The sequence below is a fragment of the Seriola dumerili genome, unplaced genomic scaffold, assembly GCF_002260705.1.
Source record: "Seriola dumerili isolate Sdu_G_001 unplaced genomic scaffold, Sdu_1.0 BDQW01000002.1, whole genome shotgun sequence".
Lineage (NCBI taxonomy): Eukaryota > Metazoa > Chordata > Actinopteri > Carangiformes > Carangidae > Seriola > Seriola dumerili.
Window position 1 is genome coordinate 11,098,085 of NW_019174257.1, and position 21,778 is coordinate 11,119,862.

Sequence of the window (21,778 nt, forward strand, 5' to 3'; positions counted from 1 at the left end):
AAGAGAGAGATTTTCATGTGGGGGCCACATCAAACTTTCCTTTCTGGAGATTGGGTGGGCCGATGGTTTAGTTCCTATTAACAGGAAATGATATGTGGCCCAGGGTGACTAAACCAGTTTATACTATGTGAGAGATTACAATGATAAATTTGTTGTATGCTTGGCCTTCGTTTGGCTTTGGCACACCTTGTTTGATTTGCAAAAAAAATAGTAATAATAATAATAGTCTTTCACATGTTGTTTTATTATTGAAGTACGCAGACAGATATCTCATTTATTTTAATGTAGTAAAATAACAAACAAACTTTGATGGTAATGTTCAAAGTATAGAATGAGGATGATTGGTGATTTTTGGTTAACAGGTACAGTTGAGGTTAAACAAAGACGTAAGTTGTTTACTGGTCTTAGTACAGGTAGTGAAATAATATTAAATTACAGGAATAGATGGTCAGAAGTCAGATGTATGAACGATGTTGCACTATAAGAAAAAGAGGATTATATAATGACAATTTGTTTAATATCTATTGTCTTATTGAAATCTAGTAGTGCTTTACCATATCAGATGTGAGCTGGTGGGCTTGCTTCTGACTGGTAAGGAGATCGATGTCAGGATTTTACATTCCGAGTTACAGCGCAGTTCTCAAGAGACTGAATGCATAGGGTGTGTGATATAGAATTTTGTGTAGCCGTTCTGATAGAGTACGTGTGAGTTTTGGGCGTGCATGATTTTTTATTCATGGACCGCCTCTCACTCGCTCGCTCGCCCACAAGTCTTAGCTCACGCTGATAGATATATGGTATGTTGCTCGGCATAATAACTTGTGGACTATCTTTTTTGTGCGTGCTTACTTATGTTGGTGGTAGGTCTCAAAATATATAGGGATGGGGTCAGCAATATGTACAATAAGATCGAAAGACGTGTTGGGGGTCTTGATAATAGCGTCTTTCAGGCACATAACAGTCTGCAACTCAGCCAGCTTAAAATTGAAGAGAATAGGCAGGGTGTATCGTTAATGTCGGCAGCAAAAGAGTTTCTGGAATTTGTTGCTGTGGGATTTCCTTTAGACGTGGACATGAAGTCTCACCGAACCGCACAACCAGAACTCACGCCCTACAGGTGTTTCCTAGTGCGTCCTTTGCAACCTTCTCTGGAGATTGAGCGAACGGGACCGCGCGGTTTCATCAGACTGAGAGGCTGAGGCTTCGAGTAGCAGCGAGATGGGTGAAGTCTTGTTTTTGCACCTGTCTAGCAGCGCTAGTTTAAGCTCAAATACTTTGATGTGGGAATACATGTCAGATTAGTTTTCCCTTGCCTTGGAGCTGCAAGTTGAGGCCGTTTAAAATTTCTGACACATCTGTTAATAAAGGCGAGGTCCCATTTCCATTCTGTGTCGATCAGCTCTGGGACAGTTTTTCCCTTTGTCAGGAGAAAGGCATTGATTTCGGGTAGCAGGTCGTAAAAACGCTTCAAAACTCTGCCCCGGCTTAACCAGCGGACTTCAGTGTGGTAAAGCACGTCTCCGTGGGCTGATTCTAGCTCAGAGAGAAAGGCTTGGAACTGCCTGTGTTTAAGTCCGTTTGCTCTGATGAAGTTTATGCAGGACACAACCACCTTCATGACAGATTCCCACCTCAGAACTTTGCAGCTTGACGCTGGCTCGGACACGATCAAAGTCACGTCAGAATATACCATTGTGTGAGGAGGTGAAGATGAGCCACTATTAACTATAAATAGCTCATAACTATGGTCAATTTTAATTAGAATGCCAACCTTTAAGTACGGATATGTTATGATGTTATGATAGGAAAATGCAATTTAATAAAAATCGGTTGATGTTTAGAGGGATTGTCTGGGATCGTTAAGTGGGCCACTCCAATTGCTTTGGCGGGCCGGATGTGGCCCGCGGGCCGTAGTTTGGGGATTTAGTGCATACAAAAGTCTACATAATGTGATCACAGAAGAGCACATGCACTAAAAATCTTGAGTTTCCACAGAAACTTTTCTGAGAAAAATGAAGCAGATTTTTGCGAAACTCAGAATTTTCTGTATTCAACCCACCCTCTCTCTGTTTCCTCCCATCCTTCACAGTTATCTTAACCTCCCTCTGTCACTCCCACTCTACAATCCCACAATAAAAACAGAATATTGTCCGATACCCTCTAGTTAGGAAGAGGTGGAAGTGCATTAATTCCCTGGTGGTATTGTCTAGTGTCTGTCAGCCGAGGTGTCATCTGTGAAAGCCATCAGTCCGACATCAGCTCCCTGAGTGACGCCTGTCACATCTCCCTGCTAGACCCCAGCTGATACTCAACAAAATGTTCAAAGAACTCTGGGTAACCGGGAACGAAAATAAACAACCCCTAGTTTTTGTAACGGAGCAAAGATTAGATTGAGCTATGATAATCCAGCAATACAGCCAACACTGAAAAAAATAAAAACATGCTCTGCCTCAATCACAGTGCTGTCACTGCAGGCTTCTCTCTCTGGCTCTCTGTGTCTCTGTCCGCCTCGCTGCCCCCCACCTTTTCTTTTTCTGCCTTTTCTATTTTCCTCCCTTTCCATTGTTATTTATCTCAGACTTTCTCATATGTCGCCCCAGTTCTGGTCCTGCTAGATTTTTTGTTTCAGAGGCGATTATTTGCCTTTTTCAATTGCATGCGCTTTGTCCCCCCCCCCTTTCGCACAGCCCTCCCTCTCTCTTACTCTCCCAGGAGTTTGCAGTCTGTAGACAGTGTAATTTAGATCAATAGCTCGGAGCATCCACCCTGAGCCACAGCATGCTCCTCCACAGTCAGCTGCTGGCACGAGAGGAGAGGAGAGGAGAGGAGAGGAGAGGAGAGGAGAGGAGAAGAGAGGAGAAGAGAGGAGAGGAGAAGAGAAGAGAGGAGATCAAATCAAATCAAACTTGGGGGGCATAAATAAAACCTGAAGATTTAGATGTATTATCTCCATAGCACAGTGTGAGAGATTTTCTGAGACATACTCAGGCCCTAAAGATGGGTAACACTGAGCATCAGGGAAACATATAGCTTATAAACACACAAACATAAAGACTTAAGACAGAGCAGATGTGTTTTTGTTAGTCAGTGGATAACAGCCATTTGCATAAATTAATGTCTGAATCAAAACAGACAGACAGACAGACAGACAGACCAACACGCAATGAGCAGACAGACAGGCAAACAAACAAATAAATACAACAGTGAGAGATAGACCCTCTCTATCTGCCTGTAGCTGTCCAAGCAGTTGAAATAAATTGGCTGGCTCATTAAGATTTATGTCTGCTATCCAAAACCATCTAATTTCCTCTCTGCTTTACATTTATCAAATTGTCATTTTGCTATAATTTGGCCCACTGCTTCATAATTCAATTCAATTCTGAACTGTCACTGGGAGGCTGTAATACACTGTAGTAAATATACTGAGGGCTACAGTGTTTTGGTCCAGTGCGTTCTGGACGAATGGTGTTAAGTGTTGCTGACTAAATTAGGATGGCATCAAAGAGGCGTGCAGGGCAAGCTGCATGCTAAACGAAAGCTTGTCTTTTCTCTGTATTCTCAATGATAAGGACATGCTATGGTTGGTTTCTGGTTGCTGGTTGTGTTTTTGCACCGTAAAAGAATATTTCAGATTTTACAGTAACAAAACATCAGCACGATCACCAAAGGTTTTCACTAATCGCACAGAGCAACAAAAGCTTTAGCCAGATCCTCCCCCAGGCATCTGCAGAGTGCTCTTGAAAAGAGATGAATCTCTCTGGACAAAGTCTGCCAGTTGGCAGAGAAAATACAAGACTATGAATTGTGGTGATTACTGTTGCATTTGCTTACTCCATTCCACTTAGTCTACAGTGATTTACAGTGAGCCTCCAGGAGTTCCTGTTGTAAACAACCTCGTAAGAGTTTCAGTCAGCAGCATCACTGTTTTCAGAGGAGCCTGGAACAGCAAAGATAGCAAAGGGGCTCTTACTGTACTGCACTACTCCACTCTATAACAAGCTGCCTACTGCTGGGTCATTCTGTGCAGCTGCAGCAGTTTGTATCTCAAAAAAGTTCCACACAGAGTTACATAGTTGAAAGGCAAACTGTTCAACTGCTCATGGCCAGCCCCGCTGGTTTGAGAAGCAGTTTTATCTGGATACCATGGCCTGCTCAGTACTTCGGCACTTAATCCCTACTCATCTAGCTCTACAAGTCTTACTGGTAGTTGCTCATTATATCAGACAAATTTATCACTGTCTTACCTAGTGCCTCTTTAAAGCATTCTTGAATCATATTCTCACCCTAGCAAAGAGCAGATATTTGTCAGCATGACCCAGCCTTATATCTGCACTGTATTTGTTCAGGTTAAACTATAGCGACTGCCCCAACACCCTTGTTAGGCAGCATTATCTGAGAGGTAGGCCTGCATAGTTGTCCATAGTTGACCATCACTGTGTAATTGGTTGCACTTATGTCACCAATGGCCACAACTTAGGAAGTGCTTAGAATGAATCATGGCCCTTGACCCATCCTACCAAATAAAAGAACATGGTTTCAAAATGAGTTTATGTGTGGGTGTGAGAGTGCAGAGAACATCCCAGAACCACCCATCTCTTTGACTGCACCCACACACTCAACACAACCATCCATAACAACTGATATTCACTTATGTCTATAATATCACCAGCTACCAGCATGCTAACGCACTACCCACTACAATACTTTAGCTAACCAAATCCCTACAAAACTAATGTTAATTGTTTGCGTGATCATATGCTAAAGTAAGATGGTGGCAGTGGTCAACATTACATTATACATTATCATTGTGAGTATGTAAGCATGCTTGTACTTAGCATGCTAATACAAATCCAATTTAGTTCAGATCCTCATGGGGCTTGCGTGGAGTGTGGTTGTCTTCATCTTACCTACTTTCATTCTGTCCTGTATATCGCTAATTTTTATTGATTCATTTCATGTCTTATTGACTTTGCTCTGTTTATTTGTATGATTTGTCAACATGTTTTTTGTTCAAACTTCATTGATTAAAATAGAAGAGGGACTGAGAGAGAGACCCGAGACAGCAGCGACTTTCTTGCCATGAATATCTCTGTGCTGTTTGCTTTTTTTCCCCCAGTTTGTTTCATGGTAATAAACTCAATTCCCCACTGTGACTAAAGCTGAGAATTGGTTTAGAGGAAGTACATTATTTTTACAGTCAAGCTGTATTTCAAATACCGGCACCACGTGATGCTGAAATCCTGAAACAATTATAACAGTCTGTCTCCTGATAAGACCTGTCATTGTCGTCCTTCATAAACAGATTTAGAACTTGAGGGAAGAGCCATAATGGAATAGCAAACAGAATATGATTAGGTGATATTGCCTCGGGGAGCTGTCTGGAACGGCAGACTCCTGGGCAGTGGATTGGAGTGTTCAGCACAGACTCCTCAGCTTAAAGACAACAACATTCAATATTAGTCCGTTCACTGTGGATAAATCAAGCCGTTATTGCACTGTAACACAGCTGCGTTCCTTCCAGCTGGACGACACGATGACGGCAAGTTTGGTTGCTCTGCAAATGAAGCTCCCTCCTCAGGAACATGCAGGCAGGGAGAAGAGGAATGGGGAATATTAAGAGTGACAGAGAGCAAAGGGCGTTTCATGAAGGAAAGTTAAGTGTTTCTATAATTGTTTCCCTCAGACTTCTTGTATTGATCTCACCCTCTCTATTTCCACTTGTTCAACCTGTAATGAAATATGTCACCTCGTTAAATGGCCCAGTCATTAAAGGAATAGTTTGCCTTTTTTTCTGGAAAACTTCTCCTTCTCCTCTGTCTGTCTGTCATGAAGGAAATGTCTTTCATAATTAATGAGTGAGCACATCTCTCTCCTTCTGTTGTAGCTCTTTCTGTCAGCAGAAACTCTTTTCTCTCCCAACACGTTAGAGGATGCAGAGATGGAGCCACCAATTTGGACCTGCTGGTGTTGGGCCTGTCATTAATTATGTCCTGCTCTCATTTTGCAGCTTCATCATTTATCATACTCCGCATTCCTCCCCTCCAGCATACAGATATGTGCTCTCTAACGAGAGCGGGTGACCTCAGTGACCTGTTCCCCGTTTGAAACAAAGATGAAAATGTTCCACTGAAGCTGCAACGTCTCCGTGACGCTTTCTTGTTTTGATACATCAAACATGAACCTTTGAGGTTTTCCTGCTGCCAGAAAATAAGACGCAGTATGCTGACCTTGAATTGTCTTTGTTTTTACCTAGGTGTATACCTCAATCAAAGATCCACAGGAGGAAGGGCATAAATGAGGATTCCTGCATTAAAGGCACCATCATGACAACATAACTGATTGATTTTCTTACCCTCGCAGGTATGAGTTCATCCTCTGGTGGTCAGCTCCTTGTTTCTGTGGGTAGTCTGCTGGATGACCAGCACTGGCATCACGTAAAGCTGGAGCGGCTCAGCACTCACCTCAACCTCACTGTGGATAAAAACACACAGCAGGTTCACACACCAGCCGAGCTCAGCCACTGGGATATTCACCAGGTGAATAGCACACAAAAACACGTATTTTAAAATGATACTATATTTAAAATGTAACATTCCCCTCCTGCACACTTGAGAGGTGGTCACACAGAGATTGTAGTTTTGTACTGTAGGGAATATGGCAGCTATGTTCAGCTTGAGTTCATGTTGGTTGCAGTTGGTTCCAGTTTTCATTCTCAAACCACTTCCACCATTTCACTTCTCCAGCCACCTGATGCTGTGGTAGAAATTACTGTTATATATGTATCTGAATCACTGTTAAATCATCTGGGGTTGTATTAGAGAAACTTCCTATATTAAGTCTTCAGTTAAGACGGAAAGAGTATAAAATAGGATTTTCCCCTATCTGGTATTACAGAAGCAAATCCCAACTAACTTTAGGAATGTGACTTCATCCTGTCTTATCTCAGGTTATCCGATATTGGTTATGAACCTTGTCTGCTACTTTTCTCATCTGGTGATATGGTATTTTTGTAACCCATGACATATCTCATTGAAATGTACAGAAAATGGCCGCTTCACTCTGAAAATCTCCTTTGGCAAAAAATAAAACGAAGCACATTAGTCAGTTGCACCACAGCCAGGAGAGAGCCTCATGTCACCAGGTTGAACTCTCCAAAGCCGGTCGTAACTGCTCAGCTAACTGCATGGCCTGGGAACTGCTAACAGGCATTATGTCATCAAGCCACAACATGTCATTAGGGTCTGCCATAAGTCTCTCAGTGAATAAAGTCCATCTGTTGACATTAAGTTGGTTGTGTAAAAGCAATAAAAGCCATATGGATGAAACAATTGGTGGAAAAGTGAAAGTTAGGACAGCTTAATGGTTAATTTAAGAAGTTATGAAAAATGTGAAATACAATACATTTTTTTTCCTAAATTCCTAACCTTAATTACCATGGTTACTGAACCATTAAGATAGGATCTACAAGTTAGGAAGTTTCTTTCCTACAGTCCCTGGTGTATAACTGAAAAAGAGCATTTCAACCTTTGTTGACACCTCGAACCTTGTTAGAGATGGTTCAGACTGTCTGGTCTTGAAGGTTTTTCCCAATGGCATGCTGGGAAGGCTTGTCGGAGACTGGTTCTGGCTGGAATTTGCTTTTCAGGGAAAAGGGAAAATAACTAAGAGGAGTCATATATGCCCTCTGTGTGACCCTATCCTTGTAACAGTTTTAGTGTAATAGGCTGCTGTGGCAGGGAATCATCAAACAGATTCTATACTGTTTCTGACGTGGAGTTTTTTTCCTTGTACCAGAATAAAATACATTGATTTAAGACAAAGAAGACTAACCAGAGATAGGGATTTTTATAAATTTATTTTAATCATCACCTATTGTAGTTTACTGAGTGGTCCCAGGCATGTCACTCATTACCTACTTTAATGTTGTATTCATTAGATATTAGCCATATTATTTTTTTTAATTATTTTTTTGGGCCTTTTATGCATTTATTGACAGTGCAGTAGAGAGAGACAGGAAATGGGAAGGTTGCTCAACCAACCGAGCTACTCGACGCCCCTATTAGTCATATTCTAGTGAAAGGTGTGAGCAGATTAATGACTACAAATCCATGAATGGGGAGTCAGTTTCACAGCATGTTTTGATTTATTTCAATTTTCTTTTCCGCTGTCAAAATGAACCAAAGCCATGTGCTCTGCAGGTCAAATGTTTTACAGTCTTACCTTTGGCCTTTGTGTTTACATATATCACATGTGTTGTTTTCTTGTGTATGTAGCTAAGTGTGGGAGCTGTCCAGAGCCATGGACTACAGAAACCCATCTTGTCCAATAGGAATTTCCATGGCTGCCTGGAAAACCTGCTCTACAACGACCTCAAGCTGATAAACCTGGCTAAACAGAACAACCACCAGGTCATTGTAGTGGTAAGTCATTGTGTTTCAGCATATTTGTTGCCTCATTGTGGTCATCTGCCATTCAGAGTTCACCAGACAGACAAAGTTGTAATTGTTGAGATACGTTGGGGTAGAGTCGGGGAGCGACGGAGCTGAGATGTGAAAGGGGATACATCAGGAGGCCATTGGTTTGTAGGAGTAAAGTCTTGTTGTCTGTTTTCCTATAGATGAGTGATTCCCAAAGTTTTTGACTTATGAGTCATTATAGCGAAATAGTTCCTTCTCATGACCCTTTATTACAGCTTACACAGGTCTAGTAACAGTTCAACTAGTGCCATGTTCTCTTAGATTGTTTCATTTTAATATTTTTTTGTCATGAAAGGATAAAATTCTACAGTATTTCAAATGCGAGAAAGTAAAGATTTGAGAAATGTCAGTGTTTTTGATTTGAGAAAAGTGTTGTATCTTTTTTTTTTCTTCCCTTTATGTCAGTCATCTTCCAACTGATCAGATATATCTTGTGACCACTTGACAGGTCCAGACACCAACATTTAGCAACTTTTCCAGCAGGATTCAGATACTTTCTATTGAAAGTAGTTGTTTAAGACAGTTCCACAACTGCACTTTTCTTCCGCTGCCAGCAGGTGGGGCTTTGCCTCAAATGGCACCGTGCAAGTAAGCGGTCAACAAAGACACAAACTAACTTTTATTTAATATAGCTTGAAATGTTCTCTTGATTGTCGTAAATCCCTGTCATTGTATCCTTTGATATCTTTTGATCACGCCTGTAGATCCTCATTTGTTAACGCCCTCTGTCAGGACTCTAATCAAATGCTCTGAACAAACTTCAGAGCAAGTTGATCACTTTTCTTCACTTCAGACTTTTTGTGCTCTTCCTCCTCCCCTTTTCTCCTTTCTCCCTTTTCTGTGAATCAGTGTCATCATTATGCTAGTGGTCACCATCATGATTATTATTATTATCATCATTATTTTCAACATCTGCATCATCATCTCCTTTATTTTTACACCCATCATCATCACCATTGTCATTAGCATCACCATAATCTCCTTCATTATCATCACCAATGTCAGCACATCCACATTTTGGAGTTACAAAGCCCAAAGCAAAGAAACTACAGAGGAAGAAAAATAAATTAGTGAGAAAAGGAGGTAGAGAATGAAAATGAGAAGTAAGGAAAGAAGGAGACAAGGACAAAGGAGAGACAGAAAACAACACTTTGTGGTGTGTATTAATCACAACAGAGAGAAGTTTTTATGATGCAGTTTTTATGCGTTGTGTAGGAGACCTCCCTCAATGATACATGTATCTTCATTTTCCCACAGAGACACAGTTTAGTTCTTATAATGTACTTAAATCTAAAAAACAATGATTCCAGCTTTAAATCTGTTTAGTTTGTATCAACTCTATTTCCCAGTGCCATGCTGGGATTAATATCTTCAAACAGTGGAAGTGGGGGCAAATGCTTTGTGACCCTGAAGCTTCAGGTTTTCCAGCTTGTTTTAGCCGCTCAGCTCATATCAATATGGTAATACAGGTGTCTTTTTCAGAGAGCGGCTGCTGAGACCTCTGTGACATCAAGTTAAACTGAGTCAGCCTCTGCAACTGATGAATATTCATGCTTTATTATCTCTTTATAATCATTGCTCTCTCTCTCTCCCTCACTCTTTTTCTCAGGGCAATGTGACCTTTTCTTGTGCTGAGCCAGTTTCAGTCGCCATGACGTTCACCGACTCCCACAGCTTCCTACAGTTGCCCGGACTGACATCATGGTCATCAGGGCTTTTCACTGTGGCGCTGCAGTTCAGGACATGGAACAAGGCGGGGCTGCTCTTGACCTTTGACCTCCCTCAGCTGGCAAGCACGGTCTGGTTGTACCTGAGTGAGGCCAGACTCCGTCTCCGGGTCAATAAAGCAGGCAGGGCCCCACTGGAGCTCAGCGCAGGTTGGTCCCACCATGATCCCGCATCGCCTCTGTCATTTTGGACAGAATCTGTGAATCTGTTGACCATGTTGTTCAGGTCAATAACAGAGATGTCGGAACATGTTCTCATTAGTTTAACTTGGCTTAACTTTGACCTCAAATACACTGACCTCCAAAATGTTGATGCAATGGGATGCAGGCATTGATAGAACATAAAAATGGTGGAAAAGTTATGAGTTGTGCAGCTCTAAGATCCAGTCGGTATTATGTGGGAAAAAAAATCACAAGCACGGCAGAATATATCAGAGATGATGAGAACACAAAGTGGTTATTTACATTTACAGATGTAGTCTACAGCGTCCTTGCTCTACCTTACAGTAACTCTTAAGTGTTGCGTGTTTGGTCTGAAACTGCTGAGAGAACAGAATTCTTGACCTTGAAAAAAAAAACTCCACACAGAGTTTCTGGAGCTAAGTCACATGATCTAGAACTTTTGATCACACGATAACAAGTCTTATAGAAAGTGGGAAAGTCATAACCCCTGTTAAACTCCATCTGCTGAGAAAGACTTTGAGCTGCTGCTGAAAAAGTGAGTAAATGGTTGTGTCAAGTTTTTTCTTATTTTTTCAAATTAATATTCTTGGTTATCAATCTGCATTTCCCCAAACTTGGTTACTCATTATTACAGTAAATAAACCGTACCACATCTGATCCAACTCCACAAGTCTGGAGTGTCCTTATCAAGCTTCAGCTTCAATTTTTTTTTTTTTTTTTTTACAATCATTAAGCTCACATCCAAAATGCACTAATTCATCCAAGACTCTTAATTTGTATTTCAAGATCCAGAACACTGACCACATTTGTCTTCCAACAAGAAAACTGTGTCACTCAGAACAGACTGACCTGAGCAGAATGACACTAATAACAGGTGGTATTACAATATGTACCAATATTGTGTTTGACATAGCTATTATTTTATTCATTTATTTATTTGGTGTAAACCATGATTCCATTACAACATGAGTTGTGCTACCCAGAGAAATTCATTAGAAAGACTGCAATATACCTCAACTTTTCTTTTTTTTGGCCATTTTTACATAGAGTAATTCCAACTGCACAAAGTTCCAGTAATACTATGCAAAACTTTACATATTCACTATATATATTGTAATGTTTTCTCTTTCATACATGTGAGAAAGAATCTCTTTGCAGCCAGGCAATCTTCTGCAGATATGTCCAGACATCCAGCATTCATTCTGTCCAAGAAAGACATCCCTTCATAAACTTTCCATGAGGAGAAGAAAACTTCCTCAGGTCTGAGGAAAGGAGAGTAAGGTGGAAGGAAAAGTGACACCATTCTGGGATGGGCTGTAAACCAATGTGTGACTAGGAGAGAATATGAAATATCACATTGTCTGTATTCAGCCTCACCTGTCCCCTTTCTTCTGGCACAAGACTTTCATCAAGGAATAAAAACAGATGCTCAGTGTTGTGTGGTCCAATTAGGAGTTCATGCAATTTTATTTCTTTTATTTCTTTTAGATGTAGCAGACTTTAGCAAATCATGGTCTAATTTAAAGTAAATTTGTCTTATGTCTGTTTTAGAGTTTTGCTGGTGATTGAGTTTGAGTTAGGAAACAGTTGCTGAAAATTGAAAGATGTCATCTTTGTTTCAAAGCAATGAAAAGTGATCCACAGTTTTGTCCACGCTGACCACTGATGTGCTGACTTTGTAAAGAGTTTTCAAAAGGTGAGCTCAGTATAGAGAAATGTGAGTTACAGTAATTAATATTTGTTTGTGTGTTTGTGGTGTTAGGTTCAGGTCTGAATGACGGTCAGTGGCATTCAGTGAAGATGAACTCAAGACAAGATCATCTGAGCATCACAGTGGACAAAGACGAAGGAGCCACCGCTCACACCAGCATCCCCCTTCCTCTAAGCACAGAGAGTCAACTCTTCTTCGGTGGTAAGACGACATTATGATTTGCATTGTGTGTGCTGTTTCTGTCTTTTTTTTTCTTTTTTTTTTTCTTGTTAGCCATGTTGAGACAGACATACAGTAAGTTTAGAAACTCAATTCACAGACATTGCTGCATCTGAAGACAGATGGTCTGTTTCTTCAACTTGCAGGAGGTTTTGAGTTTTCTTCAACTATAATGCTCCTCTTGTTAAATATTGTAAATGGCACTTGAAATATTTTGCTGTGAGGATGGGAAAACTGCTGACGTGTACATTAACAACTGGTTAAAATTCATGGAGGTGCTCAGGTAATAATTATCATCTCCAGATCTCCTTTGGAGGTTTAGAGTCCCCCCCCCCCAAGAGACACATGAAGTCATAAAGCTGCTTAGTCTCATCCTCCCTCCTCCTTTCTCATCTCTCTTCGAGCCAGTCTCCTCCTCCTCCTCTCTTTCTCTTTGACGTTTCTTTCCTTCAGATGATGTCTCTCCTCTTCCTTCTTTTTCTTGCCTCTTTCCTTTTGCATGCATTCCTTTGTCTTCCATCACCGTCCTCTTTCACCCTCCATATCACGCTCTTTTACACTTACACACAAATTGCACACATAATGTATGCTGCAGATGTATACATTAACCCACTACTCACATCTCATTGTGCATTCATGAGAGTATGTCTCGTGGATGTTCAGCAGTAGTTGAGTTAGTAACCCTAATTAGTATTCATAAGAGGCATATAAACATTGAAAATCTGGGTCATAACACACTATAATTTAGTTTTAAGCACAGATAATGACATTTTAAATGTTTATTAATGTGCAGTATATTCATAACAATCATTACTTCTCGTCTGAAGACATTTTATATTTTTACAACAAAGAGCTCTCGTAGAGTCAGTGCCTTGGCGGGTCGCACCGTTTTTGGAGGACCAACAGCATATTAGGCAGGGGTTCATTCATTGTCTGTTGATACAGCAGCCTCTACTTATGAGTGCACACAGGCGAAAGGTACACTTTGTGACAACTACATTAATAAGCACTTACATCTGCTTACAACTACATTATAGCGCCTTATGAACCATTTAACAAATGTTTATATTCTGCTCATGAATGCTAAACCAGGGGACTTAAAGTGTTACCAGTTCAAACACAAAACAATCTTTATATGATGAAAAAGAATTGCAGTGGGTCATTATTATAATGAATCATACTCAAGTGAATTTTTAAAACCTGGAGTAAAATGATAGTCACAGATGCAACTCGGATGCTGTGACTAAGTGTGTGCAGTGACAATGACTAAGTGCATCATTGGCACTGCCATAAGGAAAACGACTCCTACAAAATCTTCCTTTGAGCTCCTAAAATTCAGAGTGACAATAAACAGTGAGTCATCGTTTCCCCCTTCCCTGCTGGGAGGTGTGGAACTGTGCGCCTGATGGGCTGACTGTAATTAGAGCCTGCAGTTCCTGGAGCAGGAGTGCTTTATTTGGCCACAGATTGCCACCATCCAGGATCAACCAGAGGCGTCGGGAATCACTGATGGATAAGACATGGAGCTGATTCACAGGCTCTGGCGTCATGGAGTGGTTTTATGTGACAGGTCTGCCTCAAATAAGACATACAGTGTATTCAGACAGTATTCAGACCCCTTCACGTTTTCACATTTTGTTATGTCGCAGCCTTATGGCGTTTTTTTTTATTATTCATTTGTTCCTGCATCAATTTACACCCAATACCCCATAATGACAAAAGTGAAAACAGGATTTTAGAATATTCAAAAACTTGAAATTTAGCTCTGGTGCCACCAATTTCTCTTCATCATCTTTGAGATGTTTCTACACCTTGTTTGGAGTCCACCTGTGGTAGTTCAGCTGATTTGGTAAGACACACATCTATCTATATACTTTAAGGTCTCAAAGCTGACAATGCATATCAGAGTGAAAATCAAGCCATGAGGAGGAAGGAACTGCCTGCAGAGCTCAGGGACAGGATGAGTCGAGACACAGAAGGCTGCAAAATCATTTCTGATGCATTCAAGGTGCCCAAGAGCTCCATAATTCTTAAATGGAAGAAATTTGGAACAACCGGGACTCGTCCTAGAGCTGACTACCACCCAAATTCAGCAATCAGGGGAGAAGGGCGTTGGCAAGAGACTTGACCAAGAACCTCTCTGGAAGTTTCTCTATCTCCACACAGGATCACTGGAGCTCAGCCAGAGTGACCATTGGATTCTTAGTCATCTCTCCATACCAAGACCCTTCTTGCCTGATTGCTCAGTTTTGCCCAGCGACCAACTCTATGAAGAGTCCTGGTGAGAACAAACCTGGGGAAGCAGCTTCCTGGATGACAGTGGCAGTGACTGTGTCTGTTGGCCTGTTGTTTGTCATCCTGTGTCACGTCACTTTGTTGGCATTCATTTTCAACTTGTCTTGGGATGAGAAACATTCAGTGTTTTTCACAGTCTGGCAGTCAGGAAGGATATCACACTTTTAATGATATACCATTAACGTCTAACACCCCATTAATGGTAATAATAGTTTTAACGTCTATAGTATATCACAGTGAGATGCAAAACATATATTAAAACTGACATCCATACCCTCACACTAGACCTTAGGAAGTCAGACATATACTGCCATCATCACCAGCTGATATATCAGTTATTATGAAGAGCATCTCCAGCCACTATACTGGTGTATATAACAACAGTATACTACATATATTCATTAAATGTCATTCCTGATTTTACCTTAACTTTAACTTTTACGTTACAGCTAAATGTGCCACAGTCCATATTTGTGGTTTTAAAAACCAAAAACCATCTCAATGTAGTTTTACATCTCTCTGAGGCATCTCTCTGGAGCTCTAGTAACAACAGGTCAGTGAGCCAATCAGAAAAGAGGAGGCTCTGAGCCTCTCCTCTGATTGCCTGACTATTTTCTGAGTGACTGAATAAAAATATAGCAGATTTCAGGTAAACAGTCAGAGAGACCAAATCCTGGTCCAGGTGGGCGAAGCTTGGGGCATTGCTGAACACGGTCACTGCTTTGTTGTGACATCAAAAAGTTACAGAAGTCCTAACGGCTCACTTTAAAGCTCAGTTTCTGAATACAGGCTGTGTGCATTTCTCTGTGGACTGATCGCTTTGATACTTTGATACAGTTTTAATGTAGAACCTAGACCTGCTTTATAATGAAAAGAGAGAAATTTCACTTGATATGATATGGGACCTTTAATATCAATACTTATTTACTTTTATTTTTATCATGACAATAATACTATTCTGACGCTTTACACTCCAGTGTTGTTTTCATCTGACTCTATGGTATCTGTTTAGTTTCTTGAGACATGTACAGCCTGAAGAATTTGAATGTGCTCGAACATATTGGTTTATATTCAGATGACAGATAGGTAGATCTCTCAGTTGAGAGTGGATGTGAGTTGAGTCTACATGGTATCATTTTTTTATGCTTTAATCAGGAGACACTTTGGGGCTACTGGGGGAGTAAGGTGTTTTTCTTGCTTGTCTTAGAATTCATTGAAATTAATTTAATTCCATGTTTATAAATGACACCAAGAAAACAGCTTCTAAACAAACACAAAGTGGAGGCCAGCCACTGATGGAGTGTGTCGTCTGTTTCCCTCCTCAGGTTGTCCTGCCCAGCAGAGCAGTCATTACTGTAGGAACCCCTTCAACATGTTTCAGGGCTGCATGCGTCTCTTGACACTGGATGATCAACCTGTTGACCTGATTAAAGTGCAGCAAAGGTTGCTGGGAAACTACAGCCACTTGCAGATTGATATGTGCGGCATCATCGACAGGTTAGTCTCCAAAAATACCATCAGAATGTGTTTTCTTTACTGCTGTTACCATGAGCCCCACACATCCCAGAGGTGTCATGTGGGATGCCACATGTACACACTTGTTGTGGCACCAGTCCACTTTTATTTCTTTCCTTGGCTGTGACTGAACTCATTGACTTTTCATGTAAAGTTCCTCTGCTTTGTGCATTATTTGGGTTCAAAGTGGTTTTCACAGTCATTTCAGGATTAATGAAAACAGTGGTCAGAATAAATACTCAGTTTGGGATATATTTGCATTTTACTCTTGGTTTGGAGCACACATTCATATTCTAAATGCATTGCTCAGAGAGTGTTTCTCCTTTCACCATGCTCAATAAAATACACAGATTGAAATTTTAATGTCATTAGCTGCTGTCTTCTTTAAAGTCGGATGAGGACTCAAGTGCAGCGATAGAGACGGGACTGTCAATGTACTGAAGTGACCTCAACACAAAAACACCACAGTTAACAAGGCTAATTAATTAGACTTGGAATTTGTCACTCTATGACTCTGAAAACAACAAGCATGTAGACCAGACAACAAGGACTTAAGTCTGGTCAGGTGATATTATCAGCAAATTCCATTCCAAAACAAAAATGGCAATAATTTGATTGTCTGCTAAAAATGATTCCTCCAGAAAACGTTCAAACACACACATCAATACCACACTGTTGAACTGGGTGACATGTTCCCACATAGTCAAGTATCCTCTCCTGAGCTAGTGCTGTAAATACTAACTTGTGCTAACAGAGCCATGACTGAAAATACTCGTCACCAAATGCACAACTTACTCCTGTTTGAATATCACGCAGTTATTGTTAAAATTGAAAGTATATATTTCTGATGCATTCTGAAAGGTTTACATCTTCAATAGTAACAAATGGGCCCAGGGCTGAGAACAACAGACAGGCTGGGTGAGTTTTGTATATTATATATTATCATATTGTTGGTTTTGGTCTCGTTGACAGTTACCGAAACATAGAATCGCATCTTCATTATCCTTTGTCAGAGCTGTTAGAGAGGGACAGAGAAATGGGACACAACAACCAGGGCAATGCTACTACATGGTGTATTTAACCTATTTCAGAGGTGACAACAGGTGTTAGTGATAACACTTACAGACTAGCTGTGTCTTTGTGAACCTATTCATGTTGTATGGCTATATTTATATGGAGAGGTCAATATTCATAATTTCCCCAAATATCAGAATTAGTATTTTGTCTGATCTGATTGCAGGATAAAATAAATACAATAAAAATGTTCACATTTGGCTCGGATGCAGCCGCCTCTCTCTGAAAGGTTACTGCTTGTAGTCTGGTTCAGAGTCTCGTCTGCAGCATTATCATGTGATGAGTAAATATAAAATGCAAATGTTGCTGAAGTTGCAATAAGCATCACAATTATTTTGATCTAATGCTATGATGATAAAACCCAGTTTCAATTTTTATTTGCTAATGTTACTCCACAGAAAACCCCTGAACTTGTTATGTTTGGGATGTGGCATACTTGCAGAAAAAAAGACACTGGTAAATGATTTTTTTTTTTTTGATAAAGATTTCATCTGTGGCGACTGAAGTGTGCTTCAGGTTACTTGCTTCATAAGCCAGAAAATGTCCCTGTTCACCACCCTGCTCTGTATCAAGAGCGTGTTTTTCGTGAAGTCACAGCATCTATGAGGGAAACAGGAGCCGGCTCTCTGCACCACAGTCAGCTGCTGGTGAACTGGGAGTACTGACGAGTTATTGGACATAGGGACTTGGAGAATAGGATTCAAATTTTAATTTAAGTTTTACTGGTTTTTACTTATTTTTATTTTATGTGTTGGGGTATGTGTTGCTGTAAATTTTGTCATCAAAGTTTCCAGTTTTACTGCAAAATGTATATCAGCTCGGTTATTGGTCTTGATTTTTAATAATTAGTATCGGCCTGAATAAACATATCAGGTGATGCATATTCATGTGCGCATTTGCTTTGTAATGGGTTTATTTTGTCATTTTTTTGTACAGCACTCAGATATACAGGTAGATAGAAATAAAATATATATTCACAGCCAAAGCAATGTAAGTGGTGATGTGAATGAAAGGTACAAAAAAACTGCATTCATTATCTGTCACCTCGCGGTAAGATGAAAGGGATGCAAAGAAAAGTTGTGATATGAGACTATACAGTGTGACAACCTGCTAATTGAGGTGTTTTACTTAGGGCCAAGTTCTGGAGGAGGACGGCTTAAATGTATTATAATCCCCGCTCTTCCCCTCACACACCGTTATATAAGTTTCCAAATCTGAACCATCTCTGAGGGGTCGCTAAATCACTTGTTTATAACACACATCAACATCAAATTGAAAAAAATCCTTCCCTGAGGCACAAGAGCCAGCCTTTGAAACCAAGGATTGAAAATAGAGCAACAGTCGGCATTTATTAATCTAAAACTCTCATTCTTGGCCACTTAACGCACCAGCTACACCTAACTGCATTCCTGAGGAGAGGCTGAAAGACTTGCTGCGTGTGCAGCTAAGTGGATTAATTAGCAGCGAGGGAGAAATGTATTTCATCTCCTTGTTCATTTCAGGTGATTATCGAAGCCAGAAATGGGAAGTAGGTTCTTACCAAGTTTTCTTGAAGAGAATAGACTTTAAGAAGACCACCACAAGGCACAGCAGCTGTATACAGTAAGAGGTTGGCGGTGGCCTTCAAATCCTGCCACCACTTAATACTGTACATGCCAATGTTCAGAGATCTTTAATCACCCTCAAGGGGAAACTTGATTTACAGTAGAGGACACATTATACAATATACAAGAGGACGTCAACTGTAAGGTTCCTACACCAAGAAATCAAAGGGTTAAATTGGTCTCAGTAAAGGATTTTTAAAATAAAGCCATCAGTGCCTTGTCCACGTTAAAAGTATTCAAACTGTGCAGAAAGTAAAGTCTCCTCTGGCCCTTTATACAGATTGTGGATGTGTTGAAGTCAGAGTTCAAGTTCTTGTCAGTCACTTTTCCCAGGTACTTGTAGCACTCACCTATTATAACAAGCGAGCCCTTAATTATAGTTGGGAAGGTTGAGTGAGGTTTTCCTGAAGTCGATATGCCCTATTTTAAGTTTTGTGAAGTTTTAACTTCAGGAAGTGGTTGTCACACTACTATACAACTGGCCCAACATCAACCTCTCCATTCAGGCTCATTAGGACAGTGTCATCTGCAAACTTCAGGAGAAGCCTGACATCACACCTACTCCTACAGTCATTTCTTTATAAAGTATACAATAACAGGGACAGTAAACACCCCTGGTTGGAGCCTGTGGATGACAACCTCTTCTGGGATAGAGCACCATTAGTCCTGACTGCCTGGGCTCTGCGAGAGAAAAAGTCAAATGGAAGTGATCCATTGTTCTTCTGATTCCCTTTGTCCTGAAGACGAACTATTCAATCCCTGCTCAGTTCCAAATTCCATGAACTTCCATAAACTTTATCCATCGGAGTGTTTTTTTAATATTTTATTTCATATTTTGTCTCTTAGATATTATATAAAACACACTGAAGAGGACATAAAGAAGAAGACAACTCTCATCTTAACTCTCATGCTGAGAGTTAAGGCTCCAACCAGGGGTGTTTACTGTCCCTGTTATTGTATACTTAACTCTCATGCTGAGAGTTAAGATGAGAAGATAATACTTATTTGTTTGAAAAAAAATCTTTGGACATGGCCACAGAGTCTGACATGGGAAAGGTGTTGGAGGAAGGGGGGTGGGGGTGGGGGGGCATCGGACGTTTTTCTACAGTCCGACAAGCACTTTGTTTGAAGCATAATGACACCTTTAGGACACTCATGCTTTCCAAAGCTATGAAGTCTCTCCTCTGTGTGTGTGTGTGTGTGTGTGTGTGTGTGTGTGTGTGTGTGTGTGTGTGTGTGTGTGTGTGTGTGTGTGTGTGTGTGTTTTGGAGCGAGACAGATGAAGCTGTCAGAAGGCAGTAGTTCTGACCTCTTTACTTCTGTCAGGTTCCCGACAACTTAATAATACACCTTGTCAAAGGGCACACACACACACACCCACACACACACACACACACAAATAAAAAGAAATGCGGGTCACCAAGAGGTCCGCTCTTCATGCTGTGCCTCAGTGTCTACGTATCTGTCTGTCTGACAGCCACTGACTTCTCCATGTGTTTGATGCTCTATGTGACCAGTGACTCACACACACACACACACACACACAACACACACCACACACAACAACACACATACATCTTACCCTTCACACACCTGTGGTCATTCCAAACTCTCCCTGTGTGTGTGTGTGTGTGTGTGTGTGTGTGCGTGCGTGCTTGCGTGTGTGTGTGCGTGCTCGTGCTCGTGCGTGCTTGCGTGCGTGTGTGTGTGTGAGATGTGGCAGCTTATCCATTAGCAGGAGCACAGCCAACTGAAAGGATAAAAATACATACCTTTCCTCTCCCCCTGGCTCACGCTGTTCAGCACACTGCAGTTATTTGAAGTCTTTGTGGGATATCCTGGTCTACCTGTCCAGTAATAGTGTGCAGATCGGGGGCGGGGCTGTGCTGTGCTGCGTTGGTTTAGCCAGGGGCTGTAATAGAAACCAGCGAGATTGGATGCAAGCCCTGTGATCCAAGCTACGTTATAGGACACTGTCACACCGCACTAGAAACTTTTAGATAAGCGACAGAGTCTCTTTTCTCAGTTAATCCTGGAGTCTTGTGATCTGAGCTCTGGTGCAGTACACTGTCACGTTGCATTGCCATTTGTTAGTCAAGCCATAGGAGCCCCCCCCCCCCCTCCCCTCGAGACTTATAGAGGACAAAGTGCTTTGAAAAGTGGGAACTTTTAGCCCTGGAAAGATTTATAGCAGATTAGCGATACAGGCTCGGTTCAGTTCACTGTTTATCGCAGGCTTGTGTTTCTGAGTGTTTTTGTAATTTTCGCTCTCTGTGTTCCGTGGTTGAGGCTGCATGTGGCAGCAGGATGCCGACAGCAAACTGGATGTTGAGACGATGACAGAAAACTCCTCCAACGCTGCTGGAAAGAGTTGCCTACTGTGGCTGCACATGGCTCTTGCCAAGAAAAGTTGCGTTTTCCCAACTTTTGCAGTCGACAGTGGGAGTGAGGACAAAGTGGATTTTGAAAAACCCAGCAAAGTGGGCGCGTGCACAGGCATTTGTCTACCTGCTCTTCTTGTCTGCTTTTACAATGAAGATAAAGTGGTGAATAAACAAGAAATGTTCTCTGGCTATTCGTTCTAGAGCCTGATAGAAGGAATAGTCTGATGGTAAACTGTGGATCGGCTGTGTGCTGAGCCTGCTGCTCTTATACAGAGGAAACCAGGTTTAGTTGATATAAACTGAATGTTCTCTTTTAAATCATGTTAATAGCTTTTCCCTGTATTCAGGATAAATCTGCAGGGATACGGGTGAGGAAGGTCCGCAGGTCTCAACCGTAGACTGTACATAAAGATGGACGTAGCCTCCGTGACATCACTTCCGTGTTGGCTTCATTTTTTCAACCCTGGAAGTTGCTGCTTGATCACAAACATTTACAAGCGGTTACTGTTGTATTTCGACCTGCATTTGGAAAGGTGCACCATAAAGGTCTACCTAAAGAATGAAATAAGTGGTTAGACTGAAAATAGAT

The 21,778-nt window shown here is 41.1% G+C and overlaps 1 protein-coding gene across 1 annotated transcript in view; it reads left to right on the plus strand.

Moving 5' to 3' along the window:
- Nucleotides 1-21,778, plus strand: part of LOC111237494 (contactin-associated protein-like 4) — a 119,616-nt gene that overhangs the window by 58,851 nt on the left and 38,987 nt on the right. Inside the window, exons 6-10 of the mRNA XM_022766650.1 lie at nucleotides 6,361-6,536; nucleotides 8,274-8,414; nucleotides 10,087-10,354; nucleotides 12,150-12,299; nucleotides 15,938-16,109. Of these exons, the coding sequence (XP_022622371.1) occupies nucleotides 6,361-6,536; nucleotides 8,274-8,414; nucleotides 10,087-10,354; nucleotides 12,150-12,299; nucleotides 15,938-16,109 (907 nt within the window). The remainder of the gene's footprint in view (nucleotides 1-6,360; nucleotides 6,537-8,273; nucleotides 8,415-10,086; nucleotides 10,355-12,149; nucleotides 12,300-15,937; nucleotides 16,110-21,778) is intronic.